Source organism: Dreissena polymorpha, chromosome 3, assembly GCF_020536995.1.
Source record: "Dreissena polymorpha isolate Duluth1 chromosome 3, UMN_Dpol_1.0, whole genome shotgun sequence".
In the NCBI taxonomy this organism is placed as follows: domain Eukaryota; kingdom Metazoa; phylum Mollusca; class Bivalvia; order Myida; family Dreissenidae; genus Dreissena; species Dreissena polymorpha.
In genome coordinates, this window is record NC_068357.1 from 77125061 (window position 1) to 77148547 (window position 23487).

Consider the following 23487-nt stretch of genomic DNA (forward strand, 5'->3'; position numbering starts at 1 on the left):
TAATAAAACAAGAATTTTGAGAATGTTAACATAAAAGAAGAATACTAGTACTAACCATTTAGTGAAAACAAACAAAACAATACAATTTTTTATATATAATGTTATATACAAACAAGGTTAATGGACTAAATATAAACAAACACACTTGAGTGTTCTTCTTGTGTTAATGATGTATTAAACTGAGTTAAATTAATATACATAATTTGTTTACCTTTCAATATCTTGCATTTCACATCTTTTGTTCAATGCTATTTCAATTAACTGAACAGCGTGACAAACATAATAAAGCAAAATATGCATATGAATCTGATTTTACACAGATCCACTATCATATAAATCAAATCATGTTTGTCTATTTCCATGTTCGAAAGATCTACTTCTAAATTGTTTTACTTCGTTAGTAGACTGAACTCCCAATTTGCAAACAGAAACACTGATTTCCGTGACACAAATTTACTGTGCACATTTCTAAACAAAATATGTGTTTCTTGTATCTAAAACTTAGTCTTTTTCGTTGACAAACACATTTCATTATTCCTATCAAACAATATGATGTCAGTCATTAATTTGATTGATATTTGTAATTTCAATAATCTTAATTTTCGCTTCACAACGGCACCATTTGCATACGAAACACATTTTATGAAACCGATTTTAATTGGAAAATTGGGAAAAACAGTCATTTATATCTTTCGTTTAAAAAATGCTTAGGCAGAATCTACCAGTGTAAAATGAGATATTTCGCGGGCCTCGGATATATTAAGCATATGTTCATTTTTGTGACCCCCGGGGCAGGGTCAAATTTGACCCCAGGGGCATAATTTGAACAAACTAAGTAGAAAACTATTAGATGTCACTTCATACCGAATTTGGTAGCCCTAGGCCCTAAGGTTATGGACAAGAAGCTTTTTAAAGTTTGCACAAAATAAGCTTTATATAAGCATATGTTCAATTTTGTGACCCCCGGGGCAGGGTCAAATTTGACCCCAGGGACATAATTTGAAGAAATCTGGTAGAGGACTATAAGATGTCTCTACATACCCAATTTGATAACGCTAGGCCCAATGGTTATGGACGAAAAAAATTTGAAAGTTTTCACAAAATAGGCCTTATATAAGCAAATTTTTACTTTTGTGACCCCTGGGGCGTGGTCAAATTTGACCCCAGGGGCATAATTTGAACAAATTTGAAAGAGGTTCACCCAAGGAACATTCCTGAGAAATTTCATCAGAATTGGACCAGTACTTACGGAGAAGATGTTTAAAGAAAAAGTTAACGCACAGACGATGCACGCACAACGGACACAGGACCATGACATAAGCCCCGCTGGCCTCTGGCCAGTGGAGCTAAAAATGCAAGTAAGAAATGTTTCAAACCTAGACCAATCAATAAAGGTACATAAGACTAATTGTAAATTCCACATTTTGTAACTACCAATGACAGAATCATAATTGTTTAAGAGAAGTGTTCAGAGAAGTGTTCACAGTTAAGCAAACTGACACTTTCACAAAATTAAGGTTAGAAAGGTTAACGTAAGAATGGACTAATTTTATTCACACAAGTAAAATAACAACTATGCCTTAATACAAGTGGATCATTTATGTATAATTATCAAGCGATTCCATAACATTTAAGAGTGTTTGTAACACCTTTACTGAACATTTGACAAATGTGTATATAACTAACGTGCTGTTTGAATGTTGGAGTAAAGTATTAAAGCCTCAGTGGTGTTGTTAAAGTGTGTTAGATTTTGCTTCCTTGTTCCTGGGCAAGACAATCTTTTGTATTAACCTATTTATCTTGCCTTTTTTAATTCAGTTAAGACTATTACTGATATTATATTCTTAATATTAGATATTTGTTAAAATGTACATATACCAACTTTTCTGTTAAATATAAAAATCTGCAAATAATTTCCCTTTAACTGAATACATGTATCAAGTTTAAACCATTTTCTGAAAATGGTTTATACCTGTACCACTGCTATCTGCCAAATGTTAAACGTTATCTATGAACAAGATCGCTTTGTGACTTGACTATGGAATGTGCTCAAGTGTGTATTTAAAGTGGGTTGTTTGCTTTAACAGCCAATATTAGGCAGTCTTTACTAGCTTAAGTTTCAGTACATTGTGTATAATACTGAAAACTGTGCCTGTCAATTCGCAACACATTCTGGTTTTGATATCACGAATTGTATTTCATTAAACTAGTCAAGATAATAGCGAAAACACTACTATTTAATAGAAGACAGTTCTCAACGCCTTTTCAACATGGCAACTTTTGTAGATTCAGTTAATAAATCTTCAGATTCAGTGAAGGACTATTTGTGTGACCCTTGCGAAAGTAAAAATACAGAAGCAAGTGCTGACATTTTTTGTGAAACATGTTTGAAGTGTTTTTGTGAAAAATGCATTCACCATCATGATAAAATATTTGTAAACCATTTAAAATATGGAAGAGGAGAAACAAATAAATGGCCTTTAACAAAGACATTGAAGGATTTGCTAATGAAATGTGATGTTCACAACAACAAGAAACTGAAAATATTCTGCCAGGACCACAGTCAGCTGTGCTGCTCTGATTGTGTTTTGCTGAATCACAGGTAAGTGAAACTGGGAACTATAGTTACTGTAATTTTTTGGACACTCTAATCTTTCAGACAACTCCTTTATTAGCTGAACAAAATAATTATTTTTCGTAACTCTTTAATTTTCGGATTTTTTGCCGCGCTAAAAAAGGAGGAGGGTTGGGCGTAGGGCTAGCTACCCTACCCTGTTGAAACCTTAATGCTACAGAAACACCAAACAAAATAACAACAGACATCACGGACCTGGGAGATGGTGGACCTACAGCTGAAGGACGCATGACGCCGGCGGTGAAAGCTAGTGTCAACTGGAAGCCATCAGGCCGAAGACCATCAACTCCACCAGGACCACTACCACCATCGGTATAAGGAATGTCCGAACCATGTTTGAGACTTGGAAGTCAGCACAAGTGGCCGCAGAGATGAGGAAGTTCAACCTCACAATCCTGAGAAGAACAAACCAGCAGCCAGTTGAAGACGACATCCTTCAAAGACGTTGGAGGTGGATAGGCCACATCCTTTGCAAGCCTGCATTCAATATGACAAGGCAATCCTCACATGGAACCCCCAAGAGAAGAGGGAGAGAGGGCGGCCTAGAAACAAGATCAAAGGGGTCAAAATTTGTGTGCGTATGGAAAGGCCTTGTCCATATACACATGCATACCAAATATGAAGGTTACATCTGAAGCGACATAGAACTTATGAGCATTTCTGAAACCTAAACGCAAAAGTGAGACGGACATACAGACGGACGGACAGTGCAACTGCTATATGCCACTCTACGGGGGGCATAAAAAAGTTAAGTTTTGATAAAGGACAATAACAATCCAACATGCACAACTTCGTAACATAAGGAAAAAAACTCATTTTTTCGATGATTCAAGGGCCGTAACTTAGGAGTGTCTATGTCAATTTGGCTGATTATCGAACTTGACCTAGATCTTATGACCTTACACATTTTCATGAAGTGTGGCGGAGATCCTATGACATTTGCTCAAGTAATTGAGCGGAAACCAGAAAAAAACAAAATTTACGATGATAGAAGGGCCGTAACTCAGGAGTGTCTGGGTCAAATTGGCCGATTATCGAACTTGACCTAGTTATTATTTCCTTACACATTTTCATGAAGTTTGGTGAAATTCTGATGACAATTGCTCTAGTTATTGAGCGGAAACGAGAAAAAATGCAAGTTTTCGATGATTCAAGGGCCGTAACTCAGGAGTGTCTGGGTCAATTTTGCCGATTATCGAACTTGACCTAGATGCTATTGCTTAACACATTTTTATGAAGTGTGGCAAAGATTCTATGACATTTGCTTGAGTTATTGAGCCAAACTAGAAAGAACCAAATTTTACGATGATAGAAGGGCCGTAACTCAGGAGTGTCTGGGTCAATTTGGCCGATTATCAAACTTGACCTAGATATTATTGCCTTACACATTTTCATGAAGTTTGGTGAAGATCTGATGACAATTGCTCGAGTTATTGAGCGAAAACAAGATTTTTTTTTATCTTTTTCGATGATTCAAGGGCCGCAACTCAAGAGTGTCTGGGTCAATTTGGCTGATTATCGAACTTGACCTAGATGTTATTGCCTTACACATTGTCATGAAGTTTGGTGAAGATCTGATGACAATTGCTTGACTTATTGAGCGGAAACTAATCCGGACGGACAGACGGACTGACGGATTAACGGACAGTGCGATTTTAATATGCCCCCAGAACCTATGTACTGGGGGCATAAAAATAAAAATTGGGAAACTAAGAGTTATTATAGTACATGTAGTTGAACGAAAACACAATTAGAAAAGGGGAGGTTGTTATCACTTACATCAATCAAATATCTTAATTAGGCAATAGTTTCAAAGCTCACTTGTTTAAAGAATTTCAAGAGTTGTTTTAAAAATTTTGAAACTATGTTACAATATAATATTTGTGGATTTTCTACACATCTAGATTAAAAATGGTTTTCACTGGTAAGGGACAACTTCGACTGAATTATATTCAAAATGTACATAAATATGAACACACCTACCTTTGAAGCACTTTCAATTTGACCCTATTGATGTATATAATTTATTTAACCTTGATATTTTATGTGTCTACTTGATAATTGATTACTGAGATTTATGTTGCTATTTCAGACAATGTACCAATTTGACTCTGATTTCTGAATCAGTCAAAAAGCTGTCGGTAGATATAAAGCAGTTGTCAAACAAAATTCAAGCAATTCTTGCTGAAATAAATAAGTTAAAGAGAAAACAAGAGGACAGCCTACAGTCCGTGGAGGGATCATATGGTGAAAAACTGCAAGAAATCAGAGACCTGCGTAAGAAATTAAATGCTGCTTTGGATGAACTAGAAAAAACTACTTTGAACGAATTAGAAGAAATTAGGACCACATTGCAAATCTCTCTGAAGAAAGATGTTGACAACTGCAGCAGACTGAAGGATGAACTCCAACAACTCAGTGAAGCTGTACAGGACCTTAATGATAAGAGCAAGAAAGAAATGGAGTTCATAGCCAGCAGGAAATGCTTGGACAAAATACACGAGTCTGAGACATATCTAAGAGAGAACCCTGTGAAGGTTCAAAGTTCACTTATATTCCAAGCAAACACTGACATTGGGCAGTACCTGTCTCAACAGTCTAATCTAGGGAGGATTTTAGACAGTCACACACTCAAAATGATTCTTGATAAGGTGATGAATGTGAAGAGGAAGTCCGAGTATAATGTGAAAATACCAAGTGACAGAAATCAGACTTTCCATCTTGAAGGCATTTGCAGCCTGCCTAGTGGTCAGGTCATTGTTGCAGATCACAGTAATAAGAAGGTGAAACTGTTGGACAAAAGTTACAATGTGTCCGGTCACTGTGATGTGTCTGGTCATCCATCTGACATTTGCCAAATCACATCCAGTGAGGTGGCTGTAACTCTTTATGGTGAGGGTGTGCAGTTCATATCTGTGAGCAATGGTCAGCTGGTGAATGGGAGGAAGTTTAAGTTACCCCTTGTAGCTACTGGCATTGCCCATCACCTGGGAGCATTGTATATCACCTCTGGCACTGCTCTCTACCACTACAATATGACTGGGACACTTGTGAAAAAGCTGTATGAGGATACAGGAGGTGCTTGTGCAGGTAAATGTATTGTAAATATATTTGAATATTGAAGACATTGAACATTTATACACATTTATATATCATTATTTAAACATAAAATACAATTCCTGCTGTACTGTGAATATTAAAAACAACAATGAACTTTCACGACATAATTTTTATAAAGTGTTTATGTCATTATTTATTTTCTGTTAGTATCTAACATGCTGTATGTTTTGTAGTGTTCAAATGTGCAGTAAGTCCTGATGGTGAACGGATCTTTGTCACAAACCACACAAACCACAAGCTCCTCACACTGGCCAAAGACGGAGCCGTATTGTCGACTTTTACTGACTCTGATCTACAGCAGCCACATTGTCTACATGTCACACCTGCAGGACAGGTCCTTGTTTGCGCGGCCAGCTCCAATACTGTGATACAGGTGGATCATGAGGGAAGAAAGAAGCTGGCGACTCTTGCTTCAAATAAAGATGGAGTGAGAGGACCATTGTCCGTCTGCTACACTACCAACACTGACCAGATCATTGTGGGACAAAATAATAACAATAAAATCATTGTTATGGAATTGCAATAGATCTATTAGTGGAAAAGAGAACATTTTTGATATAAACAATATTAAGAAGTAATATCTCCATATTTGTCTGAGAATGGTTCATTAAGTCATGGCAGTGAATATCTAGGTAATAAGAAGAGCCTAGAGTTTATCTTTCATAATTAACAATTCATTAAACTTTCTTTGAAAATCAGATATTTTAATGCTCCTAAGATAGCACCATTTCAAACAAGCGTGTATTACAACTATCTATGTTGATGCTGATAAGTAATTTTGTCTGGCTTCATGTCAGGTGTTGTTTGTCACAAAACAATTGCTATAATAACTGTAACAAATTATGTGTTTTATGATAATTAATTTTTTAGATGTACATGTATTAATATTTGAGTATTTGTGCCATTTTCGTATGTGCGCCTTTCATAGCCTATTGAAGTCATTTTACTTCAAAGCTAATGTTTCAGAAGAACAATATTCTGAAATTCAATAAAATGTTACAATTAGCTGGACACATTTCTTGACAATTAAATAGCATCAGGCTTACATTTTTAATGTACCAGTGCATCAAAATATTGAGGTTTAGGTGTAACAGTGATGTTAGGCTGATTACAGCTCCTGTTTAAATTGCTCTTTAAAGTATGAAATAGTGACAGAAAATAGTACAGTTTGGTTCTAAACATTAAGTAATCATGTCTGTTACAAATGGGATAAAATAGTTATTTTAAAAAGTGGACATTAGTAGTGATATTTAGTGAAAAATAGTGTTCATATGTGTTAAAAAACTGGATTTTATAAGCACATTGAGAATACCCCTGGACACAGTGGACATATTGGACTTACAAAATAACTGTACAGTTGATAACCACTACCTGTGCAATTGTGTGCCCTAATTTAAACAATGATTGGATTAAATACTTCATCTGAACTACAATTTCTAAACAATATAACAATACTTCAATATGAGTGCTAACGGTAAATTGGACAAAGCTCATCTAAATTTCAAAGGACAAAAGCCTCAAACAAAACCAGCCACCAAGAAACAGCGTGCTGATTCAAATAACAGCAGTAACACAAGCATGGAAGAGCTGACAAATATTCATACACAGCTAGAAGCTATGACAGATGGAATAAGTGAATTGAATGAGGATCTCAAAAGAATGTTAAAAGGGGAAGAAATAGAAGAACTGATAAAAAACATTATTTCCACAATAATGAAAACGAAAGAACAGAACAAATACATTTAAAGAACAAATAGCAGGCCTTGAATTCGAAAATGGACAGCTAAAACAAAAGATTGATGAGCTTGAGAGCAGTACCACAAAATCAACAAGGGCTGTTTGTAAAACATGCATGCCCCCAATATGGGCTGTCAGTTGTAGTGGCAGCCATTGTGTGAATACGTTTTTTGGCACTGTGACCTTGACCTTTGACCAAGTGACCTGAAAATCAATAGGGGTCATCTGCGAGTCATGATCAATGTACCTATAACGTTTCATGATCCTAGGCGTAAGCTTTCTTGAGTTATCATGCGGAAACCATTTTTTCTATGTTGAGTCACCGTGACCTTGACCTTTGACCTAGTGACCTGAAAATCAATAGGGGTCATTTGCAAGTCATGATCAATGTACCTATGAAGTTTTATGATCCTAGGCATGAGCGTTCTTGAGTTATCATCCGAAAACCATTTTACTATTTCGGGTCACCGTGACCTTGACCTTTGACCTAGTGACCTCAAAATCAATAGGGTTCACCTGCGAGTCATGATCAATGTACCTATGAAGTTTCATGATCCTAGGCATGAGCGTTCTTGAGTTATCATCCGGAAACCATTTTACTATTTTGGGTCACCGTGACCTTGACCTTTGACCTAGTGACCTGAAAATCAATAGGGGTCATCTTCCAGCCATTATCAATCTACCTACGAAGTTTTATGATCCTAAGCATAAGCGCTCTTGAGTTATCATCCGAAAACCATTTTACTATTTCGGGTCACTGTGACCTTGACCTTTGACCTAGTGACCTGAAAATCAATAGGGGTCATCTGCGAGTCATGATCAATCTACCTATCAAGTTTCATGATCCTAGGCCTAAGCGTTCTTGAGTTATCATCCTGAAACCATTTTACTATTTCGAATCACTGTGACCTTGACCTTTGACCTAGTGACCTGAAAATCAATAGGGGTCATCTGCGAGTCATGATCAATCTACCTATCAAGTTTCATGATCCTAGGCTTAGCGTTCTTGAGTAATCATCCGGAAACCATTTTACTATTTCGGGTCACCGTGACCTTGACCTTTGACCTAGTGACCTCAAAATCAATAGGGGTCATCTGCGAGTCATGATCAATGTACCTATGAAGTTTCATGATCCTAGGCACAAGCGTTCTTGAGTTATCATCCGGAAACCACCTGGTGGACGGACCGACCGACCGACATGTGCAAAGCAATATACCCCCTCTTCTTCGAAGATGGGCATAATAACTGAGCTGGAAGCAAAAGTCAGAAAAACGTATGACACAAGCAGAGAAGCTCTTAAGCTAGCAAATTACAATGAACAGTATTCCAGAAAAAACAACGTTAAAATAATGAACATCACAGAATCACCTGACGAATCAGAAACCAGTCTAACGCAAACTGTATATAACATCCTAAGGACAACAGCAGATGTTGAACTAAAGCAAGAGGATATAATCGCAATACACCGCATTCCTACCAAGAAGGGTGCAATTCGACCAATCGTAATTAAGCTGCGAAAGAACAACGCAAAATCATCCATTATGAAAAAACAAACACCGATGAAAACGAAAGGATTCAGGCTAGTAGATGATGTCACGAAGCGCAATCAAGGACTAATTAGTAGGCTACTTCTACACCCTGATATAAAGAACGCCTTGTTCTTTAACGGATCGGTTTTCAGACAAACCACATCCGATGAACGGATAAAGTTTGACATTTTTGACAATGTAGACAACACAATAAGTGATTTCCGAAACCGCAACAGGAAACTCAAGACGGGAGGCAGTATGTAGTGTGGTGACAACAAGAGCAACTCTAATACAAACTGTGGAAATTATTTTTTGTGCATATTTCAATCGGTATGTTACACACAGTCACTATTCAAGTTGTACTATATAATCTCCTTTCAAATATTAATCACAATGATTTGTCTTTAATCAAAAAACAAATTAGTTGCCGTTTGGTATATACAAATACTATGGGATTAAGCTGTACACAAATTTGTAAAATAACATTTCATTAAAATAGCTTATAATATTACATATGTCTGTCAACTTAGCTGTTGCATATTTCTACTGATTTAATAATCCTTATGTAGACAATATTTAATTATATCACATGCCATAATGTGATCAATGTAGTTGCTCGATTTAAACTGATTTGATATTACCTCAACTCTAATATTTCGTTAAATCACTGGCTGATATTAACTTTTTTAATGCATGTTATGTTTAAGCTCTAAAATGAAATTTTAAATGTACCAATTAAAAAGATCTAATTACACACACTTTTAAATAACAATCCAATAGCTTGAATATTTTACTAATTTTATATTCTACTCTTATTTATTTCTTGGCTATCCATGTTAACCCTTTCAGTGCTGGAACCGAATTTTCAAGGCCTTTGCAAACAGTTTGGATCCAGATGAGACGCCACAGAATGTGGCGTCTCATCAGGATCCAAACTGTTTGCTATTCTGATAGTATTCTTTGAAAAAAAAATCGAAGAAAATGCTAATTTTAGAAATTCAGCAGATAACATTTTAGCAGACGACAAATTTCCCAGCATGCAAAAGGTTAAAAGACCTGTCTTTTTTCGTGGAGCAGTCAGTGTTATTACCAGTAAATGTACTTTTAATACATAGACCTGTGATCTTTATCTAAAGGTCACTCTTTATATAAACACACGTGATTTTCTAAAGCTTCTCATGGTCTCCGTGAATAACTGTACTCTGCAGTTTAACAGAGCGTGGACCATGACATACTTGAGTAACTATTCAGAATAGACTGATTGTAGATAATTAACTAATCAGTATTTTATTGAATATTTAAATTTAGAATGGCATTTTTTCACTGTTAGGAAATGTGAGCCAGGTATAATAAGTATCACTCAGTCTAAATCATAAAATACATGCTCAACTCTTTCATATAGACTATTTTTTACGAGCTAAAATTAAGTATATATATTTTTATTTCGGTTGATAAAATACACTCAAGTCGTTGTATTTTGCTTGTTTCTGCAAGTCAAAATCAATTGTACGTATTTATCTGTCTCAAAAAATCGCTGCTCTTGTTTTATACGGCTCATTTGTACATTTTGTTTGCTTTTAAATTGATTAATGGAGTGCTTCTATATAACCTCAGCTGTTAAAGGAATGGTAGAAAGTGTTTATTTTTTGTGTTTGTTAATTTTTGTACCAATATTTGCATCTGCTGTTATACAATAGCCTCTGATAGTAAAAATGTTTGAAAGCCTTATGAATAAAATTTCCTATAGGCAGACAAGTGATTATGATTACTACTACACTTGCTTATGTTTATATTTTTATACTTACTCATGCGTGACCACTCATATGGGTGGATTGTAACATTTGGAATGCAAAAGTGCTGGCCGCTGGCCGGAGAAACGGGGTTACCGCTAAAGAGGGATGCATTATATAGTGTTTATCGACGGTCGCGGCACAGACCGGCCCCCTACACGGGGCGACCGGCGATGAGGGGTGACCGGAAGTAGGGGTTGGACTGTATTTCAATTTTACATCTTGAATAGCTTAGCAACCAGACCGTATTGTCTAAAATGAAGGGCAATTTATCATACTATTTGACCTACTGTTGTGTTTTTGTTTAGATTGTATGTTTAATGTTCTTGTTACATTGTATGTTTGTGTTAAATTTTCAATGCCCGTTTGTTTGTTTGGATGAATATAAAATGAATTGTATATTGACTGCAGTAGATGAGAATGCTATATTATATATATGGTGTTGTGGTCTGAATGATGTTTCTAAAAGTCTTAAAGTCACTATCACGCTCACCAATACATACGGCTACTGTATTATGCTATATAAAAACATTCGACAACAAGTAGTACCATACGATGGTTAATTACAATAGGAAGACCCTAAAAACAAGTAACATTGATGTAAAAACGTTATATTACAAGCATTCGGCAAGTTTTAAGCATCTCAATATCTAAATATCGTTCCACGATGTAATCTACTTTCGCTTTCGAGTCAGGATCGGATTCATTCGGGTTGCGTTCATTTGCATAATTTATACAAGCCATTTTCGCATTCGCTAAGTTCCAGTTACCCAGAATTCATTTTGATTTCACAGAATGATTATTCATGAGAGCTACGTCATGCTTCCGACGCTTACCGTATCCAATCTCGTGTTCACCCGTAAATGTTTGGATATTTCACGGGAGATATAAATGGAATTATTTGTGGCCACAAAAAAATAAAAACGAGCATTTTGTATCTCGTTAAATCAATTCTACCAGACAACATCTAACGTTGAAATTTTGCATTTTGCTAAAAGGAACATTGATTTTTTTATGGGTTAGCTTTATTCAACGAAATATTCGATATTTTTGAGCGTGATTGTTACTTTAATGCCCATATATATTGTTTGCAAGATTGTCATTTTATTTCTTCAATGGAAAAACATATTTACTCACAATGGGGTGGTTAATGCTATTTTAGTTTCGGCACTTCTAATTCAAGAGGAGTATGTATTTTATTTAATAAATGTTTAACGAACACGTCTTTTAAAGTGCATACACAAGAAAAAGATACCAAAGGAAATTTATTAATCCTAGACTTAACAATAGATCACCATAGATTTACTCTGTGCACTCTTTCTGGACCTAACAATGATATTCCTTTGTTCTATAGTAAACATTTCAATATAATAGAGACCATAGGAAACGATTCATATGTATTATGTGGAGACTTCAATTTTGTACTTGATAAGAATATTGATTATGCCAACTATAAAACTTTTAATAATAATAAGAAGTCAAGGGAATTATTATCTTCTGTGATAAAAATCTAATAGACACTTTTAGGGTCATAAACGGTAATGCAAAATGTTTTACTTGGCGAAAGCCTAATACCGTCCAACAAGGCAGACTAGACTTCTTTTTAACTACTTATGATTTTTATCAGTTTATGCGGAAATCGGACATACAGGCAAGCTACAGATCAGACCACTCCCCTATAACCTTGGAATTAAACTTTAGCAAAATAGAACATGGAAAAGGCCTGTGGAAATTTAATAACTCATCACTTTATGACCAAGAATATCTTAATTGCATAAAGCAAAAAATTGAAGAAGTTAAGCAGCAATATGCCTTACCTGTTTATAATATTGAACTTCTTAATACTATAGATAATGACTTAATACAGTTTAATATCAATGATCAACTGTTTCTAGAAACTTTATTGATGGAAATCAGAGGTAAAACCATATCATATTCAAGCTTCAAATTGAATAAGAGAAAAGAGAGGGAAGATCATATTTAAAAAGCAATTGAAGACATTGACAAAAAATTAACGAATGATAACATTGAAGAACTCAATATTTTGCATCAAGAACTTATAAACATTCGGAACATGAAATTGAAAGGGGCTTTTATTAGAGCAAAGGCGAAATGGATTGATGAAGGTGAAAAACCCTCAAATTACTTTTGTAACTTAGAATCTCAATATGCTACTAGTAAAAAATCCCTTTTTTTGAAAACGATGAAGGTCAACGGCTACTTGACAATCAAAGTATTTTAAATGAAGCAGCCCGATTCTACAAAAAACTGTATACAAAGTCTATTTTCAATGACTCGTACAATGTACATGAAGTCCTTAAAGGCATTAACACTACTAAATTAAGCACTGCACAATCTCAATCATTGGAAGGATTACTAACACTTAAGGAAATATCAGATGGTTTCACAGCAGAATTTTTTAAAGTCTTTTGGAAAGATCTAGGTCATTTTATAGTTAGGAGCCTTAATTATGGTTTTACCTCTGGAACCATGTCAGTTACTCAAAAACAAGGTATAATCACATGTATACCTAAAGATAATAAACCCAGACATTTTCTGAAAAACCTAAGGCCACAAACGCTTTTAAATGTCGTTTACAAGCTGGCATCTGGGACTATTGCAAATAGACTAAAAACTGTCATTGACACTCTTATTTCTAAAGATCAGACAGGATTTATTAAAGGTAGATATATTGGTGAGAATACCAGACTTTTATATGATATTATGAAATATACAGAAGATAATAATATCCCTGGACTCTTGATGACGATTGACTTTGAAAAGGCATTCGATACCCTTGAGTTTGATTTCATAGAAAAAACATTAGATTATTTTAATTCTGGTACAACGTTAAAAAAATGGATTTCCCATTTCCTACATCATACCTTAACGGCAATTCAAATCAATGGGTTTTTATCAGAATTTATTACAATTGAAAGAGGCTGGCAACAAGGAGACCCAATAAGTTCGTATATTTTTATTCTCTGCGCTGAAATTTTGGCAATTAAAATAAGAAATTGTAATGCAATTAAAGGGATAGTGATACAAAATATTTAATATAAAATTTCTCAGTTTGCAGATGATACATGTCTATTTCTAGATGGCACTGATGTCTCCCTAAATGCTACCCTTGATCTGTTTAATAACTTTGCCATTTGCTCTGGATTAATTATTATTATGACAAAACCAATCTAATATGGGTTGGTTCCAAAAAGTTTAGCATACAATCAATAAAAACTAAATATAAACTAGTATGGGGCACAACTAACTTTAAAGTTTTAGGAATATTATTTGATGTTGACTTAATGAAAATGATAGACATAAACTTCTCCAGTAAACTTGAAAAGCTGCACAATATTATATTTTTTTGGAAAAGGAGAACTTTAACACCCCTAGGAAAGATAACTGTTGGTAAAACACTCTTACTTCCCTTTTTTACACACCTGTTTATAGCTCTTCCTAGCCCAAGAGAAATAGTATTAAAACAGATAAATAGCCTGTTTTAAAATTTTGTATGGGATGGGCCTGCAAAAATTAAACATTCTATTGCTGTTAAATCATATGATGATGGAGGAGTGGCAATAACTGATATATATGCTTTTGAAAAAACAATGAAAATGACATGGTTAAGGAAAATTGTAATAAGCAACGGAAAATGTGTCCAACTGGTGTATTCTATGTTTGATGTGAAGAAAATGTTCAATTTAGGAAAATGTTACATAGAACAAATTATGATAGGTTTAACAAATTGTTTTTGGAGAGATGTCCTTACTTTCTATATCGAGTATATTAAAAAACAAAATATCAGTAAGTGTGAAGACATCCTTGATATGCCTTTATTTTACAACCACAATTTCAAGATAGGTATGCATTTTATATATAATAAAAATATGTATGACAGGGGAATAAGATATGTAAAGGACATAGTATGCACTTCTGGAGAATTTTAAAAACAATCTGAATTAGAAAATCTGATTGGTGCTAAAATGAACTTCTTATTTTATGAAGGCTTAATCAGAACTGTAAAGGCATTTTTCAAATTATCAGGATTTTCAGTTATAAGAAAGCCCAGTATACAATGTGCATTTATATCGTTTATTAAATAACATAGTATTGGGTCATAATAAAAATAAACTTGTTTATAAATGCTTTAGCTATAATACAGATGTACCCACTTGCCATTCAAAATGTAATACACTTTTTAATAACATTGAATGGTCAAAAGTGCATACACTTACTTTTACTATATCTAGAGACACATACACTCAGTGGTTTCAGACAAGAATTTTACACAGAATTTTAGGCACCAAATCTTTGCTATATAAAATGAATATTGTTAATGACAATTTATGTTGCTTTTGTAAAGAAAATGAAGAAACCATATTACACATATTCTGGGACGGTATTTTACCAAGAGAATTGTTAATTATGTTTTAGAATTTTAGGATTGCATAATGTGCAAAAATATACAGAGATTTCCTGTCAAACAATGCTATTTGGGAGTACAAGCAATAACATGACTGATATTAATATCCTTATCCTAGAAATTTAAAAGTATATATTTGAATGCAATAGAAAGAATTTACTTCCTTCAATAAGAGGGCTGAACAATAACCTTTGCTTAGCATGGGAAACTCAAGCTAAAACAAAATATCAAGAAAATGAACTACTAAACTGGGCAGTTGTAAAGCTGTTTGTAGATCAATAATAATATAGGTGTAATTTGTATTGTTTTGCTTTAAATGTTTAATACCATTACTGTTTGTTTAAACTATATATTTTTCTGTCCAAACTATCATAACATGGCATTTTTGTATGTTTCTGTGTGTGCTTGTGTGTGTGCATGTTAGTATCTATATAATGTTATGCATAGACTTTATTTATCTCTATTATAGCAATACCTGTTGTTTTTTATATCAAGCAAGAAGAATTGTTTAAAGGAACTATATTATATACTAACAAATTGACATGTAAATTAACAACTATTATTGTAATGAATTGAGGTGAAATAAAGTTTACCGTATATAAAAAAATATATATTGAAGTTTATTTAATCACTTTAGTAACAGTATGTTACATTTTTTTCTGTTTATGTTGCTTTCTGTATTTTGTCATTAAAGACAAGATAAACTAAGAATTAACTGATGCGTTGAAGTTGTCCTCATTTTTTGTAAAATACATATTTATAGCTGATATAATTATAACATTTCTTCCAATTACTACAAAAATATACTTTGAAAATGAGAAATAACATTTATAACAAGACTTTTGCCAAGCAATATAAGTCCCCTACCGATGAAACTCCATCTTTTTCATAAAAAAATTCTAGTCTATTTGTTGCCATAGCAACCAGAATTCTTGACCTAGAAACAAAACGAAATGACATGCATAATCTCCATATTGCCATCTATCGATGTTTCAAGTTTCATGAATAATTATGAAGAACTTTTTAAGTTATCGCAGGATCCACTATTTTCAGCAATATTTCTAGTCTATTTGTTCATATTTCTAGTCTATTAGTTGCATTAGCAACCAGAATTCTTGACGTAGGAACAAAATGAAATGACGTGCATAATCTCCATATTGCCATCTATGCATTTTTAAAGTTTCATGTAAAAATATGTAGAACTTTTAAAGTTATTGCAGGATCCAGAAAAGTGTGACAGACAGAGCGCAAACCATAAGTCCCCTCCGGTTTCACCGGTAGGGGACAAATAAGTGGATCATTGAGCATAAAAACAAAAGTCTAGCTCATCTTTCATTGTGTTGACAAATATAAGTTTCAATTTTATGCTTGACAAATGTGGAAGTATTTCACTAAACAAACATTTTTTAGTAGACAAACTAACCAATGAACCAACTGACAAAACCAACAGGGTTACTCCACCATATGCCCTTCAAACTTTGCCGGGAAAAAATAATTAAGTGTTCAGTCAACGATGGAACGCCATCCCGCTTGTTACATGTCAATTGCAAAAATACACAAAACAAGGTTTTCAACCCTATACTAATTAATTTACATTTATCTAAATAATTGTGCAATCCAAGTTAGGTCTGGATGTAAACTTCCTACACACACGGTTTCAGAACATTTCCACCATCCAAACTTAAGTCATTGAGCAGAAACAAAATTTCTTTTTCATTTACAGAGACTTTGTCCTTGTTCCGACTGGCGGAAAATAGAATCCAAAGCTAGGTCAGAATTTAAACTACCAAACCATAATTTCAGAACAATGTCCCCATAAAACTTAAGTTATTGAAGGAACATCATTTTTTCTATTCTTTGACCCCAACAGGCCCCAAATGCAATCAAGTAGGCTACCTACACCCCAAAGTTGAGTGTGATACCTCCAACAAGAGTCAAGTAACTGAGCGGATATTGAGTGTGATACCTCCATCAAGAGTCAAGTAACTGAGCGGATATTGAGTGTGATACCTCCATCAAGTAACTGAGCAGATATTGTTTTTCTATCTTTAGTAACAGTTACCTTGACCCGACTGGCCTCTAATACAAACACAATCTAGGTATGAATGAACAATTGCTACAAGTTAAGCTTTATTTTTATTCACTTCAAACTAAAGTATCAACTGGCAACCATCTGTGTGACACCTATTGCCTACCATAACTGAATCCAATTACCAGTATATTCAACTTTTTTGAAAATAATGTTAAAAGTAGTAATATTAAACAAGGGATGTTTGTAAAACATGCATGCCCCCCATATGGGCTCTCAGTTGTAGTGACAGCCATTTTGTAAATATGTTTTTTGTCACTGTGACCTTGACCTTTGACCTAGTGACCTGAAAATCAATCGGGGTCATCTGCGAGTCATGATCAATGTACCTATGAAGTTTCATGATCCTAGCCATAAGCTTTCTTGAGTTATCATCGGGAAACCATTTTACTATTTCGGGTCACTCTGATCTTGACCTTTGACCTAGTGACCTGAAAAACAATAGGGGTCATCTGCCAGTCATGATCAATGTACCTAACAAGTTTCATGATCCTAGGCATAAGCGTTCTTGAGTTATCATCCGGAAACCATTTTACTATTTCGGGTCACCGTGACCTTGACCTTTGACCGAGTGAACTCAAAATCAATAGGGGTCATCTGCGAGTCATGGTCAATCTACCTATCAAGTTTCATGATCCTAGGCATAAGCGTTCTTGATTTATCATCCGGAAACCATTTTACTATTTCGGGTCACCATGACCTTGACCTTTGACCTAGTGACCTGAAAATCAAAAGGGGTCATCTGCGAGTCATTATCAATCTTCCTATCAAGTTTCGTGATCCTAGGCATAAGCGTTCTTGAGTTATCATCCGGAAACCATTTTACTATTTCGGGTCACCGTGACCTTGACCTTTGACCTAGTGACCTCAAAATCAATAGGGGTCATCTGCGAGTCATGATCAATGTACCTATCAAGTTTCATGATCCTAGGCATAAGCGTTCTTGAGTTATCATCCGGAAACCATTTTACTATTTCGGGTCACTGTGACCTTGACCTTTGACCTAGTGACCTGAAAATCAATAAGTGTCATCTGCGAGTCATGATCAATCTACCCATCAAGTTTCCTGATCCTAGGCATAAGCGTTCTAGAATTATCATCCGGAAACCATTTTACTATTTGAAGTCACAGTCACCTTGACCTTTGACCTAGTGACCTCAAAATCAATAGGGGTCATCTGCGAGTCATGATCAATGTACCTATGAAGTTTCATGATCCTAGGCCTAAGTGTTCTTGAGTTATCATCCGGAAACCACCTGGTGGACTGACCGACCGACCGACAGACCGACCCACATGTGCAAAGCAATATACCCCCTCTTCTTTGAAGGGGGGCATAAATATAATATGGGATTACATGACTAACAGTTTTCTTCTGAATTTATTATTTTTTGCTGAACCAGACCTATCAATTGCATTCAAATAGACATTTTGCACTTTTGATTAAATTTTTTTAGGCCAAACAACATGATAATTAAGTACCCACATTGTGTTTATCTTTGATGAGCCTTTTCTCCACCTCTTTAGCCAGCTCTGACAACCAGAACTTCACCTGCAACACAAGCAAATCTTGCAAACCCTATCTTTCTTATTGTAACTCAGTAATGTCATTGAGACAGTTCCAATATACGCTGGTTACTCAGTTACGCTTAGTAAGCAATTGGCATAAAGCAATCACATTGGTCATTTTAACTGCTGGAAAATAGGTAAAAATTATTTAACTTAGTAGCACTTATGAAAAGAGTTTCTAGGCAAGTAAAGATGTTCATATGGGCCTCATTTTGGTAAAACTGAGCTTAATGCATGTGCAGCAAGTGTCGTCGTAGATCAGCCTGTGCGGTCCGATCATGCAGATCAGGGACAACATTTTCTGCTTTTATGGAATTTTTCCTTAAAAGCAGGTGTCTTCTTAAAAAAAATATACTAAATGTGAAAAGTGTCAAACCAGATCAGCCTGTGCAGACTGCAAAGGCTACTCTGGAAAGACACTCACTTTAAGCACGTGCATTAAGCCCAGATTTCACAGAACAAGGCCCATTCAACCAAGAAAGTCTCCAAGAATCAGCAGCACAAGCGATAGAGATGATTACAGTTAAGCACATGTATTAAGCCCAGATTTCCCAGAGCAAGGCTCATTCAACCATGAAAGCCTCCAAGAATCAGAAGCACAAGCGATAGAGATGATTACAGTTAAGCACATGCATTAAGCCCAGATTTCCCAGAGCAAGGCCCATTCAACCATGAAAGCCTCCAAGTATCAGCAGCACAAGCGATAGAGATGATTACAGTTAAGCACATGCATTAAGCCCAGATTTCCCAGAGCAAGGCTCATTCAACCATGAAAGCCTCCAAGAATCAGCAGCACAAGCGATAGAGATGATTACAGTTAAGCACATGCATTAAGCCCAGATTTCCCAGAGCAAGGCCCATTCAACCATGACAGCCTCCAAGAATCAGCAGCACAAGCGATAGAGATGATTACAGTTAAGTACATGCATTAAGCCTCCAAGAATCAGCGGCACAAGCGATAGAGATGATTACAGTTAAGCACATGCATTAAGCTCAGATTTCCCAGAGCAAGGCCCATTCAACCATGAAAGCCTCCAAGAATCAGCAGCACAAGCGATAGAGATGATTACAGTTAAGCACATGCATTAAGTCCAGATTTCCCAGAGCAAGGCCCATTCAACCATGACAGCCTCCAAGAATCAGCAGCACAAGCGATAGAGATGATTACAGTTAAGCACATGCATTAAGCCCAGATTTCCCAGAGCAAGGCCCATTCAACCATGAAAGCCTCCAAGAATAAGCAGCACAAGCGATAGAGATGATTACAGTTAAGCACATGCATTAAGCCCAGATTTCCCAGAGCAAGGCCCATTCAACCATGAAAGCCTCCAAGTATCAGCAGCACAAGCGATAGAGATGATTACAGTTAGGTACATGCATTAAGCCCAGATTTCCCAGAGTAAGGCCCATTCAACCATGAAAGCCTCCAAGTATCAGCAGCACAAGCGATAGAGATGATTACAGTTAAGCACATGCATTAAGCCCAGATTTCCCAGAGCAAGGCCCATTCAACCATGAAAGCCTCCAAGTATCAGCAGCACATGTGATAGAGATGATTACAGTTAAGTACATGCATTAAGCCCAGATTTTCCAGAGCAAGGCTCATTCAACCATGAAAGCCTCCAAGAATCAGCAGCACAAGCGATAGAGATGATTACAGTTAAGCACATGCATTAAGCCTCCAAGTATCAGCAGCACAAGCGATAGAGAAGATTACAGTTAAGTACATGCATTAAGCCCAGATTTCTCAGAGCAAGGCTCATTCAACCATGACAGCCTCCAAGTATCAGCAGCACAAGTGATAGAGATGATTACAGTTAAGCACATGCATTAAGCCCAGATTTCCCAGAGCAAGGCCCATTCAACCATGAAAGCCTCCAAGTATCAGCAGCACAAGCGATAGAGATGATTACAGTCAAGCACATGCATTAAGCCCAGATAACCCAGAGCAAGGCCCATTCAACCATGAAAGCCTCCAAGTATCAGCAGCACATTGATAGAGATGATTACAGTTAAGCACATGCATTAAGCCCAGATTTCCCAGAGCAAGGCCCATTCAACCATGAAAGCCTCCAAGAATCAGCAGCACAAGTGATAGAGATGATTACAGTTAAGCACATGCATTAAGCCCAGATTTCCCAGAGCAAGGCTCATTCAACCATGAAAGCCTCCAAGTATCAGCAGCACAAGCGATAGAGATGATTACAGTTAGGTACATGCATTAAGCCCAGATTTCCCAGAGCAAGGCCCATTCAACAATGACAGCCTCCAAGAATCAGCAGCACAAGTGATAGAGATGATTACAGTTAAGTACATGCATTAAGCCCAGATTTCCCAGAGCAAGGCCCATTCAACCATGTAAGCCTCCAAGAATTAGCAGCACAAGCGATAGAGATGATTACAGTTAAGCACATGCATTAAGCCCAGATTTCCCAGAGCAGGGCCCATTCAACCATGAAAGCCTCCAAGAATCAGCAGCACAAGCGATAGAGATGATTACAGTTAAGCACATGCATTAAGCCCAGATAACCCAGAGCAAGGCCCATTCAACCATGAAAGCCTCCAAGAATCAGCAGCACAAGTGATAGAGATGATTACAGTTAAGCACATGCATTAAGCCCAGATTTCCCAGAGCAAGGCTCATTCAACCATGAAAGCCTCCAAGTATCAGCAGCACAAGCGATAGAGATGATTACAGTAAGGTACATGCATCAAGCCCAGATTTCCCAGAGCAAGGCCCATTCAACCATGAAAGCCTCCAAGAATCAGCAGCACAAGTGATAGAGATGATTACAGTTAAGTACATGCATTAAGCCCAGATTTCCCAGAGCAAGGCTCATTCAACCATGAAAGCCTCCAAGAATTAATAGCACAAGCAATAGAGATGATTACAGTTAAGCACATGCATTAAGTCCAGATTTCCCAGAGCAAGGCCCATTCAACCATGAAAGCCTCCAAGAATCAGCAGCACAAGCGATAGAGATGATTACAGTTAAGTACATGCATTAGGCCCAGATTTCCCAGAGCAAGGCCCATTCAATCATGAAAGCCTCCAAGAATCAGCAGCACAAGTGATAGAGATGATTACAGTTAAGCACATGCATTAAGCCCAGATTTCCCAGAGCAAGGCCCATTCAACCATGAAAGCCTCCAAGTATCAGCAGCACAAGCGATAGAGATGATTACAGTTAAGCACATGCATTAAGCCCAGATTTCCCAGAGCAAGGCTCATTCAACCATGAAAGCCTCCAAGAATCAGCAGCACATGTGATAGAGATGATTACAGTTAATCACATGCATTAAGCCCAGATTTCCCAGAGCAAGGCTCATTCAACCATGAAAGCCTCCAAGAATCAGCAGCACAAGCGATAGAGATGATTACAGTTAAGTACATGCATTAAGCCTCCAATAATCAGCGGCACAAGCGATAGAGATGATTACAGTTAGGTACATGCATTAAGCCCAGATTTCCCAGAGCAAGGCCCATTCAACCATGAAAGCCTCCAAGAATCAGCAGCACAAGTGATAGAGATGATTACAGTTAAGGTAGCGCACCTCTAATGGGCACATATCCAAATATAATCCAAGTAATTATTTTCTTAATCAGCATCATTTCACTGAACTACATGCAAATTTGTAGGTAGGCTTTCCATGCTTTTTAAAAAAAAATACCGATTTTTTCAAAACCACCCCCACGCTCGGCTTTTGTCCAGTTTATTTTCACCCCTGGGGTATATAAAAGTTCCATAATTCATTCAAATTTCCAAATATGGGCATGCAGTTGGTGTGTACAGATGCTGTAAAGGTGTTTAAAGTTTAAACAAGATTAAATAAGTATTATTTTACAGAAATTTATTTTTTACAAATTTTTATCTATGGAAGAGCGCCATGAAATGTAAGTGATTTCAGCCAAGTAAAAATTGGGTCGGTTAAAAACAAAGTGTCCTAAAATTCAAAATAGAATCATTTAAGTCATATTTTAAACTTAGTTTTTATAGAAACACTATATACAGCGAAAATACCAAGAAATAGACAGATTTACCGTTTACTTTTTGAAATAAAAATAAAAATGCAACATGCATGGTTCGTATTTTCAACAGTAAATCACCCAATTTCTACATAACGTTGTTTTAATTTTAATAATTGAAGAATGTGCATAAAAATTGCAACATATTTAACAATAAATATAGCTTATATGCCATATTAAATCAAATTATGTTAGAAAATAAATAAAACGCGTCGCAAAAAAGTATTCGTCGTCGGTAGGATTCGAACCTGCGCGGGAATATCCCAAAAGATTTCTAGTCTATCGCCTTAACCACTAGGCTACGGCACCTAATAGTAGGCTCTTCATCCTTCAAAGAAATCGCGGGAAATCATTAGAGGTGCGCTACCTTAAGTACATACATTAAGCCCAGATTTCCCAGAGCAAGGCTCATTCAACCATGAAAGCCTCCAAGAATTAGCAGCACAAGCAATAGAGATGATTACAGTTAAGCAAATGCATTAAGCCCAGATTTCCCAAAGCAAGGCTCTTTCAACCATGAAAGCCTCCAAGTATCAGCAGCACAAGCGATAGAGATGATTACAGCAC

At 36.1% G+C, this 23487-nt stretch overlaps 3 protein-coding genes across 9 annotated transcripts in view; 2 read left to right on the plus strand and 1 right to left on the minus strand.

The window, feature by feature from the left end:
• LOC127874834 (ras guanyl-releasing protein 3-like) overlaps positions 1–23487 on the plus strand; it is a 296898-nt gene that overhangs the window by 132946 nt on the left and 140465 nt on the right. The window lies entirely within an intron of this gene.
• Positions 1–23487, minus strand: part of LOC127874832 (DNA polymerase eta-like) — a 220026-nt gene that overhangs the window by 5576 nt on the left and 190963 nt on the right. The window lies entirely within an intron of this gene.
• The window catches only part of LOC127874838 (uncharacterized), a 180765-nt gene continuing 162529 nt past the window's right edge, over positions 5252–23487 (plus strand). The window contains exons 1-2 of one of the 2 annotated variants that reach the window (XR_008047129.1): positions 5252–5725; positions 5929–6552. Coding sequence is in view for 1 of the 2 variants with exons in the window: in XM_052419478.1 (XP_052275438.1) it covers positions 5272–5725; positions 5929–6281 (807 nt within the window). In the remaining variant the exon portion in view is untranslated. The remainder of the gene's footprint in view (positions 5726–5928; positions 6553–23487) is intronic. The other variant, XM_052419478.1, reaches the window with a different exon arrangement.